The sequence below is a fragment of the Culex quinquefasciatus genome, chromosome 2, assembly GCF_015732765.1.
Source record: "Culex quinquefasciatus strain JHB chromosome 2, VPISU_Cqui_1.0_pri_paternal, whole genome shotgun sequence".
NCBI classification, from domain to species: domain Eukaryota; kingdom Metazoa; phylum Arthropoda; class Insecta; order Diptera; family Culicidae; genus Culex; species Culex quinquefasciatus.
In genome coordinates, this window is record NC_051862.1 from 10449839 (window position 1) to 10461069 (window position 11231).

An 11231-nucleotide genomic window follows, 5' to 3' on the forward strand; every position below is an offset into this window, starting at 1 on the left:
CTGCTGCTGGTGCATAGAGAGTCGTCGTTGTGTAAATTGATTTTTTTTTTCGCGCTCCACTGTAACTGTATTTTTTTGCTCTCTTTTTGCAATTTTCCACGCCGGTGTGTCTTTGGCCACTAGGGAGTGGAAGAGGGTGGAAATTCTGTTGCTTTTCCGCGCATAAGGAAAACAATGGAGAGGAGGTTGGTTTTTCTTTTTTTTTCTGTGGTTCGTGTTTGCTCGCTGGAAAGGTGATTGTGACTTATTGTGATTATTTAAATTATTGTAATTGCGCCGAGGGGCGTGTGTAGGACCAGGATTCTGCGTTATTCATGTGTGTAAATATTTATGCGAGTGGTTTTCGGTAAATTTGAGGTAAGTTAAACAAGCTTTAAATCGGAAAAGCAAGAAAGTTAAATATTAACATGCAGATGCAGAGAAAAGTGACTTTTCATTTAGTTGCTAGAGGTATGAATTGGGTTTTTTAAAATATCTAATAAATTGCGTTGAAAGACTCAATTCCAGAAACCAATCCACAAAATGTGATAATAAAATATTAAACAAACATTTCAAAACTACATCTTTTATTGCACACTTTCATCTAACTAATACTGCTTTTGCCGGATCATCTTCGCCACTCGTGTTCTGTTCATCAACAATCTCCGCCGTAACCGGTTCTCCCCCTGCTTCGCCGCCACCCGCTTCCCGTTCCTTTTCCCGCATCGCATCCTCGACGTTGAGCTTCAAACTGACCAGTTCCCGGGCGTCCAGCGCTTCTTCGGTCGCCGAGTTCCAGGGCTGTTGCGTGGAGTCCGCAAACAGCATGTACAGAATTCCTCCGACGATGAGCATCCCGGCCGTAATGAGGAACACGTACTCCCACTGTTTGACCGTTTGCTGGAAGATTTCAAAGGTTTTATCATCTTATTCGGGACCTAAAGCAAGAAATTATTACATTTCCCAGCGTGAGAATTCCAACGATGATCGGCGACACGAATCCCGGAATAACTCCGATCATCCCGCTGATTCCGAGCAGAATTCCGGCATACTTCGGACTCATGTCCACGATGTTGGCCAGCGGTCCCGTTGAAACGGCACCGTGCGCCATCGTGGCCAACGTAAGGAACAAAATGGCGGCCGTTGAGTGACATCCACTGTAAGCTAGTCCAAGGACGAAGATTCCATTGAGGACACAACATGAGGCACCTCCCATCTTCCTTACGTTCGTTCTGGACATCAGATTGTTCCGTAACAGGTAGTCTCCCATCATGGAGAAGAAGTACGCAAATATCATCCGGCAGAGATGGGGGATTCCCGAAAGAAGTCCAGTCATCTTGATATCCCATCCATGGATGTAGTTGAAGTAGCTCGGAGCTTGCGTCATCACCGTGAAAAGTCCCCAAATACCGGCCCATTGAGCTATCACCGTCATCCACATGGCCTTCGAAAGCATCATCTCCTTCCACGGTGTTGCTTCGTGACGATCTTGCTCCTTGGACTTTTCCGTAATGCCCAGCGAGCTCTCGATGTACTCGCGTTCCTTCGGATGAATCCGGGGATGTTCCGCCGGAGAATCGTACACCAGAACAACCCACGCCAAATACCAAATTGTTCCAAAGATTCCACAGAAGTGAAAAACGTACTCCCACGAGGACCACGAGATGATGTACCCGAACAGGGGAAAGTTCAAAGCCACGCCAACCGAACTACCCAAGTAGGCTGTGATAAACTTGCTTCGCTCGTTCGGTGGAATCCACTGGCCGGCCATGTGGTGCATAGCAGGCCATGCTACTCCCTGGAAAGAACTCAAAATTAATCACTTTGAAAATCTACCCAACAATTCTCCAAAACCTACACAAATCACACCCTGAACGACCCGCAAAAAGATCAGTATTCGTATATCCAAATACGAAGCGAGCGGCATCAGGAAGCACATCCAACAGCCGATGGCGTTGGCCACGCCGAATACCATCTTCGTGCCGTACTTGCGGGCCAGCACGCCACCCGGAATCTGCGTGACCCAGTGCAGCCAGAAGAACGCCCCCAGCACCAGGCCCTGCTCGTACTCGTTCCACTCGAAGCCGTCCTCCTTGGTGTCGAGCTGGAATTTTGAAAAACTTGTTATTACACAACTGTTTTTACAAAATCATAATACATTTGTTAACCCTCTAAACTGCTCATGTTCGCATAAATGTCCCATATGCAAAAACAGCAACCTGAGCAAAACGCTAGGCAAGTTTGTTCTAAGCCCAAAAAAAATTTCTTCGTAAAACTTGACTTCGCTTGTTCTATGTTTTTCTTGTTCCATTTTTAATTTCCATTTATCATGTTAAATAAATGTTTGTTTCTGATGGTATTTCACCTGTTACACCTTCCTGATAACTAGGGTTAATGAATTTTCACGATTTCGTGGACAGAGTAAAATTCATGAAATTCTAAAATTTCCACGAAATCCTGTGAAATTGTAGGACTCTCTGAAATCATTGCCAAACATTTAAAAAACAAATATTTTATCCACAAAGGATTTCAATGAAAATTAGGCAAAAAAAGGATTGCTTAAATATGTTTGCATTGAAAAAAATAGTATTGTATTTCGATTATTTTAGCAATTTAAATTAAATTGGTCATTTTTAAGCATTTTCCAAATTTTGAACTTTAAGACCACAGATTGAATGTATATTCGTAGAATTCCGGGATTTTTTTAGAAGACTTCATTGATATTTTGTAATTATTTGTTACTAGAAAAGTATAGAAAGCATTTAAGTATAATTTCTGCTTCAATTAAAATTAATTCAATTAAGTAAATAATGAAATTTAGTTTTTAGTATCATTTAGTGTTACCAGACGTACTCTATTAAGAGTACATGTACTCTTTTTGAGCACACCTGAAGCACTCTGGAATCTTTTTTAATTGATATCAAATATTGTTGGTTTATATTCATATATACACGGCGTGTTTTCTAGAACAACCTTATCAGGAAAAAATAGTCATCGCTACTTTCAAATGTGTCTTATAAGAAATTTTCTCAGCTTTCCAATGCGCTTAAGAGCGAAATGTTTCGTCGGGAAATTTCTGAGATATTTGTATTTTAAGTTTTTTGGTTTTACATTCCTTTATTATTTATTGGAAACTTTATACCAACAGTTCAGAAAACTTATCAAATGATGTGTTTCATGAGTCATTTACTCATCAAAATGTTTGCACAGTAAGACAAGAAACAACTTTGTAGAAGGTTGCAAACCGCTAAAAATTTTGAAAATTATGTTTTGTCTAAGTTTTTGAATATATGGGATTTATTTGGAAATTAAAATCAAAAAACAGTGTAAAATGTATTTTTTACAAGAATTATTTGATAATTACATATTTTTTGTGTACAAATATCACGTGTCTACTCTGATTTAGCTTGTTCAACCGAAACTTTGGCAGGTTTGTGATTGTTAATGGTATTATTGAATTTTAATGAATAAATTTGATATTTTCTTAAGCAAACATTAACCAGGAACATAAATACAAATATGATTTTAAATCGAAAATGTACTACATATTACTGTATCAAGCTTCAGAAGTCATATTTTCATGAGTATTACATAAAAATAAAATTTTATAAAATGTTTTCTGTAGAAAATGCACTTAAAAGTAGCAATAAAACTCGAGTCTTCCAATTCAGAATTCTGAAAACACCGTCACAAATATTTTTTTTTGTTTGAACAAAAATTAAATATTATTTTAACAAAAAAAATCTAACAGAAACTTTCTTTCCAAACTATTTGAAAAAAAAATCAAGACATATATATTTTTTTAAGTTGAGATTGAAGATAAGAGTCTTATAAACTTCTAAAATATTGCTAATTCCTTGATCATTTAATACAAAAAAAACTGAAACAATTATTTCATACTAATGAAAAGTATTTCTCCTAAAGCTAGCAACAGTAATTTGCAGTATAATTTCGAGTATAAAACATGTTTTGTATCCATGCAACTAGTTAGTATTTGATTAAAGAAATATGATATTTATTCATAAAAATCTTGTATACCCTATCAATCTCAAACCTGTAGAAATTTCGGTTGTATCAGCTAATTCCAAGCTGAATCAGAGCAGACCGGTGTTATTTGTACACAACTATTATGTAATAATCTATTTGTTCTTGTAAAAATAATATTTCAATACGGTTTTATTATTTTATTATTTGAATAAATCCCACGTATTCAAAAATTCGGTTAAAACTTAATTTTCAAAATGTTTAGCGGTTTGCACCCTTCTACAAAGTTGTTTCTTGTCTTATTTCGCACATTTTGGTCAGTAAAATACACATGAAACACATCATTTGACAAGTTTCCTGGACTGTTATTTAAAAGTTTCCAATAAATGATCAAGGATTTTAAAAGAAAAAACTTAAAATAGAGATATCTCAGAAATTTCCCGATGAAACATTTCGCTCTTAGAAGCATTGGAAAACTGAGAAAATTTCCTATAAGACACTTTTGAAAGTAGTGATGACTATTTTTTCTCCTTAAGGTTGCCCAGAAAACACGCTGTGTATACACTCAATTCATGATATTTTCAAAATTATTTTGAATATCAGTGAAACTTCCATGAACAGTTCAGCAAAGAGTTTTTTTCGTCGTTTATTAAAACTAGGTTTATTCAAGTTTAAATTACTTGGGCTTTAAATATTATTTTAATGTTTAAAAAACAGTAATTTTCTGAAACATTGTAGTTTTTTCTTAAACCCGTAAAATTTCCACGAAACTTGATGGTCGAGTGGAACTGGAAGTTTTCAGCTTGAAAAATCACTTAGCTTATATGCTTAATATATAATTAAATGTCAAAAATCTTTCCGGTTGTTTAACAAAAGATTTTATCCAGATTTTTAAGCGAAGATGGCGATCGAATTGTGAACGCCCGAAATGTCAAAGTCACGCAGTGGTACCAAGTTGAAAAAAGTGTGCTATGGCATGACAGCCACATTTTTTTTTCTAATGTTGGTGCTACTGAGCGATTTTGACATTTCGGACGTTCACAATTCGAACGCCATCTTCACTTAAAAACCTGGATAGGTTTTTTTCCGTGAAATTTCCTAGAAATTTTGTGTTTTTCCCCGTGAAAACTGCATTTTTTTAACGTGAAAATCACTAAGCCTATGATTTCGTGGACGGTGTGAAATTCGTAAAATTTATCAATTTTCTTAAATCATGTTTGTTTTTCACAATAACAAAATGATAAATATTTCATCCATGTAGATTATTTAATTTAATTTTATCAGTTTTGAAATTGAATTGAAATTGAAAAGCTTGATATGAAACATTTGAAGAATTGTTCAGATTTATATTTTTATTCGCTTTAATAACAATTTTACTGCTATTTTATTTGAAAAGTATAGTTTCAAGTAAAAGCATAATTGGTAACGCGGATCAGTACCGTTGATCAGTTGTGGGTTCAAATCCCACCTACACCAAGTGGATTTCTTTTTCGCCATCTCTGAAACATTTCTAGCAGTTGTTGTAATACTTTGATATCGTTGCTTTAAAACATGTTTCAAAAGAAATTAAAAGAATCATTATTTGTTATATTAATAATAAAATGAAAGCTTTGATATCAACTTTTAAAAATTGAACAGATTTTTTCTGAGTCCTGAATATTAACAATCTTTGATTGTTTGGGTGGATAATTCACGTGAAAGTTTAAAAAATACTACTTTTTTTGTTTTTGTTTTCATTTCGTATAAATAACTTGACTTCGTTACAAATATTTTTTTTTACTTCTGATTTAAAATTTAAATTTTGAAAAGGGGCATAAAAACCTTTAAAAAATGTTATTTTGCGAAATATCGCAAAAAAATTCAAATCATTTCAATTATGTTGTTGGACAAGATTTTTAAAATTGTTTTGATATGAAATTCAATAAAATGAAGCAAATCAGCGACAACTTTTTAACTTAATAAGTCGAATATAAAAAAAGCAGTTCAATAAATGAGAATACGCATGCCCTACATTTTATTTCAAAATATATTTAGAGCTCATCCATAAACTAGGTGGAATCTTTTTTGAAAATTAGGAGATTTTTTTTGTGTCACGTTCAAATTTATGAAAGATTTTTTGTAAATTGAAGAATATATAATGGAGCATGAAAAGTAGTTTCTGTGATTCAAACATAAGATTTTCAGAGTTATTTTAACGTTTTTCACGTTCCGCGAAATTTGCGTGAAATTTGGTGTTTTAAAATTGAGGTCCCCGTGAAATTATCAATTTTCGAGCGTGAAAAATCACTAAGCCTAGTCATCTCGATTTATAAAAAATTGCTTCCGCAAAATATCTCAAAACGTTTAAGATATAAGTTACTGATTAACTCGACTTCAAAATTCATAAACCTTATCAATAAGAAGTGCAGTAGAGGAAACATTTACAGGAGAAAATGAGTTCCCAAATTCGTGAATAAGCGTTCATGAAATTGGGAACCACGCGTCGAACGCTTGCTCACGATTTTGGGAACTATTTTTTCTTCGTGTAGCAAACCCGGAGTTGTTGATTTCCAACATTATCTGTTAGTGACCAAATGTCGCTCATAAATCATCCAGAATCATTACAATTTGGTTTAATTACACCGTGAAATTATGTGTTGATAATTGTCCACGGTTCGTTCTGATTTCATTTCGTCTTGACCTGAACTTTCTTTCGTTTTACAATAAAGTACAACTGTTTTCTACAAACATTCCCATTTTGTCTACGTGATGTTCCGGTCCAGATTGACGGTGACGGACCGTCCTGACCTGATAAGAGCAAGAGAGCAGATACTGCTGTTCATCAGCAGCAGCAGCAGCATCCCGGTAGCCGTAAATCAGTTGTGTCACAGATAACACCCATACAAAACACACAGCAACACGAACATCTTACAGTGGAGGATTGTTGATTGTTGTGGTTGTTTCTGGGATGATTGTTTTGCGATTTATCGCGAGAAATTAAATAATTCAAACAAAAAATATCATAAACATGTCACGCGAGTTCGCTTTGAGTGGCATTGTTTGATGAGTGAATGTGTGAGTGGCAAATACCGTCGTGTGGCGGGGTCATGGCCAACCGAGTGTTTGAAATGATGGAAACGCATGGTTCTCAAAGTTTTTGTTATCGATTTAAGAGCGATTTTTTCACCAATGTGTAACAGGTCGTATCGACGTGCTCCGATTTGGATGAAACTTTCAGCGTTTGTTTGTCTATACATGAGATGAACTCATGCCAAATATGAGCCCTCTACGACAAAGGGAAGAGGGGTAAAACGGGCATTGAAGTTTGAGGTCCAAAAAACATAAAAAAATCTTAAAATTGCTCGCATTTCAATAAAACTTCATCATTTTCAACTCTCATAGATGCATTCGAAAGGTCTTTTGAAGCACTTCAACATGAGCAATAGACATCCAGGATTGGTTCAACTTTTTCTCATAGCTTTTGCAAATTACTGTTAAAAACACCTATACTTCCATTGGTCAAAAGATAGGTAATTTCATGGACCATAAGCCTACGGTAATAACTTTTTGGCCAATCGCAGTTTTTCTCATAGGCTCATAGTTTTTCGATTTTTCTATAACAAACTTTTTACAAAGTTAGTTTTTGCCCTGTATGCTCCCATAGCGGCACTTTTTGGTCTCAATTAGGCATATTCGGAATCCTCGGAAAATTTAACGTTAGTTAGAAGTATTGGAGTTGTAAATTTGATTGAAAAAAATGCCATTTAGAATGAATTATAAATGTTTTTAACAATATTTTTTTAACAATTTGTTGGATTAGAGGTAAAATAGGTTTTCGCCTACTTGATACAGCATTTGACGTATTGACCACAGAATAAATAAGATCTATTTCTTTTTACAAAAATGTTTTATTTAATTATTTTTTTAATCAAATTTACAAATTCAATACTTCTAAATAACGTGAAATTTTCCGAGGATTCCGAATATGACAAAATTGAGACCAAAAAGTGCCGCTATGGGAGCATACAGGGCAAAAACTAACTTTGTAAAAAGTTTGTTATAGAAAAATCGAAAAACTATGAGAAAAACTGCGATTGGCCAAAAAGCTATTACCGTAGGCTTATATTCCATGAAATTACCTATCTTTTGACCAATGGAAGTATGGGTGTTGGAGGCTGTTGCAATAAGATATTATGGTTTTAAAAAATCAATTTTAACAGTAATTTGCAAAAGCTATGAGAAAAAGTTGAACCAATCCTGGATGTCTATGGCTCATTTTGAAGTGCTTCAAAAGACCTTTCGAATGCATCTATGAGAGTTGAAAATGATGAAGTTTTATTGAAATGCGAGCAATTTTAAGATTTTTATGTTTTTTGGACCTCAAACTTCAATGCCCGTTTTACCCCACTTCCCTTTGTCGTAGAGGGCTCATATTTGGCATGAGTTCATCTCATGTATAGACAAACAAACGCTGAAAGTTTCATCCAAATCGGAGCACCTCGAAACGACCTCTAGAACAAACCGAGCAATATTTACAAATACTGCCTCTTAAACTAAGATTAACACCAAGCTGAAACTGAAAACTCATAGGGTAATGTGTCTGGTCACTTTTTTCATTTTAATGCAAAAACAAATATTGACAAGACAAATTTTTTTTCGATGGATATACTATGGTCTCCTTGTAACGAGCTGTCAAGTAGGACATTTTCTATCCAGAAGGGCCACTAAGTTGATTATTTTAAATTGATTTAAAAATCATTTTTTTTGCGGTCGTACAAAGGGTAGTTAGCTTTATCGTTGTGAACAATAAAATCGCAAATTTATGCTTAATTTGAGACCACAAATGGTTTTTTTAAATTATGAAAATTCAATTTGTTCCAAACACAAATCCAACTTATTGCTGGAGAAAAAAATCCAAACCTCTCTTTACCCTCAAGTTTCCATCTACCCCGGGATTCGAACTGACGACCTTTGGATTGTGAGTCAAACTGCCAACCAATGTATTCTGAATAGTTTACGATTGGTTTCACGAGTTTTTTCAAAGAAAATTTCAATTTAGCTTAATAATTTTTTTACCATCCCATTTTTTGGGAAATTTTGAAGGGAGGGGGACACAAACTGGCAAAAAGTGCAATGGCTTTAAAAAAATACTCTACCTTCAACAACTTCAGCAGCCACTTTTCAGGTGACTGAACTTTCGGCTCACTTTGCAGCAACGCCATAGCAGAGCTTTTAGCCAGATCCTCAGCAACAAAGTCCGACCCGTTGCGTTCAACGTAGCACGCGTACACTTTACGCTGAACTCGATCTACGCTAGTTCCATTGCTAAACACCTCAGAGCTTGCTGCACTGCTTTTCCTGCCAGCCTGTTTGACCATCGTCACGATCGTGATGTTCATGTTGATCCGGATCATGTAGTTCACCGCGAATCCCACAAACACTAAGTACCATAATACTGTCCTCGCGTACACTTTCGGCTCCTTTCCCATTTTTGAAGCGGTTTAATTTCCTCCAATTTCTCTTCACAAAATTTAAATTAAGTCTCTAATTAAGTCACTTGCACGCAACTAATACCATTCCTAAATTCGTTCAGGTTTCAAGGTTTCAAGGTTGAACTCATCTGGTTCCACGCTCGCACTCGAGCTCGTTCTCGAGCTTCTTCCTGGCCTAGATCCGATCGTCGACTGGCGTCCGGACCGGCTCAACGTGCGCCTGATACGCGCCGAAGCTCAGCCTCATAGTACTACAATTAAAGATGATTCTTCTTAATACCTCCGAGCGAGTGACGGAGCGTGTTCTCTTCTAGACGGCTTAGACTGCAGTAGCAGCTCAAGTCAGTCGGTAGTGATAAAGCCAAGTTCTTCTCCCTTTTTCGTTCATATAAATTTCAACGGACAATCAGAGCAAATACCGGCCGCGATCGCGTGTGCCACTAATCTGTTTACTTTTCTTCACTTTGTGGACAGTTAGTGGTTTATGAGGCGCTATAATTTTGAGTGGCTTCTCTGTTGTTATTTTTTAGTAGAGATTGTGGCAAAATTAGAGTGAACAAAATTTTAACAAAACTTTATTTATGTCTTTTGCTTGAGAGCGATAAAATTATCGAGACTCGATAACGATAACGATAATTCTATCGTTATTTTGATAATAAAAGATAACTCATTTTTAAAATCATTTGAAAATCGACTTAATTCAACAAAATCATTTTAAATTTTCAATGCAATATTTTTTTTCAATTAGAAAGATTCAAAGTATAAAAACTCATAATTGTTCACAAAAAACCGTATTTTTCGAATGTACTCAAATTTTCATAATTTGAAATATGGGCATCAAACGAGGCGAATTTTTGTATGCTCTTTTACTTCATTAGAGTTTTTTTAAATACTAAAACTTTCACAAAATATCGCATTTTTTTCGAAAATACCCAAAATTTGCAATATGGGTATCAAACGAACCAAAATTTTGTATGCTATCTCACTTCATTAATGTTTTTTTTAAATACCAAAATTTTCACAAAATACAGATTTTTTTCGAAAATGCTCAAAAAAAAATTGCAATGTGGGTATCAAACGAAGCGAAATATGTGATACATTTTCACAGTTTTAGAGTTTGTTTGAAAAATACTAAATTTCCGCAAAATACCGTTTTTTTTTAACACTCACATTTTTACAAAATACTGTATTTTCAAAAACACGCAAATTTTCAAAATTCGCAAAGAGAGCGGAATTTAGAATGCATTTTCACCTGATTTTTTTTGCACATCACAAAATTTTTCACAAATTATCGTAAGTTTTTGAAAATACAGTCCAGACTCGATTATCCGAAGGCCTCGGAAAAATCTCACTTCGGATAATCAAATCACGAAAAAACATTTTTTTCGATGTCTATGACCCCGAAACTACGCTAAAATTATTTAGAATTTTTAAATCCAAAATGGTGATGCAATGTTGAAAAATGCATTTTATTTTTTAAAGGCAATCAACAACTCAAATTTGACTAAAATGGGGTCGTAGAACTCAAATTTTATGTTAAAAACAAGAAAATGAAAAAATACGAAAACATTTTTTATGTTCGTGATTCGATTATCCGAAGTCCCATAACAACCTTCGGATAATCGAACTTCGGATAATCGAGGATTAGGATAATCGAATCTGGACTGTACTAAAATTTCTATAATTGCAATATGTATGGGTATCAAACAAAGCAATATTTAATATGAAGCATACAAAATGTTAATGTATGTTTGAAGCATGCCAATTTTAAAAATTTTAATATTTACGAAAAAAAAC

The 11231-nt window shown here is 34.8% G+C and overlaps 1 protein-coding gene across 1 annotated transcript; it reads right to left on the minus strand.

Annotated features, from left to right (window-relative positions):
- Positions 1 to 549: 549 nt before the first annotated feature.
- LOC6042365 (sialin) lies at positions 550 to 9753 on the minus strand. Its single transcript, XM_038257485.1, has 4 exons — positions 9099 to 9753; positions 1838 to 2083; positions 938 to 1777; positions 550 to 879 (listed from the first exon to the last, which is right to left on the minus strand). The coding sequence occupies exons 1-4, from the start codon at positions 9429 to 9431 to the stop codon at positions 580 to 582; spliced, it is 1719 nt and encodes a 572-aa protein (XP_038113413.1). The 5' UTR covers positions 9432 to 9753; the 3' UTR covers positions 550 to 579.
- Positions 9754 to 11231: the final 1478 nt, after the last annotated feature.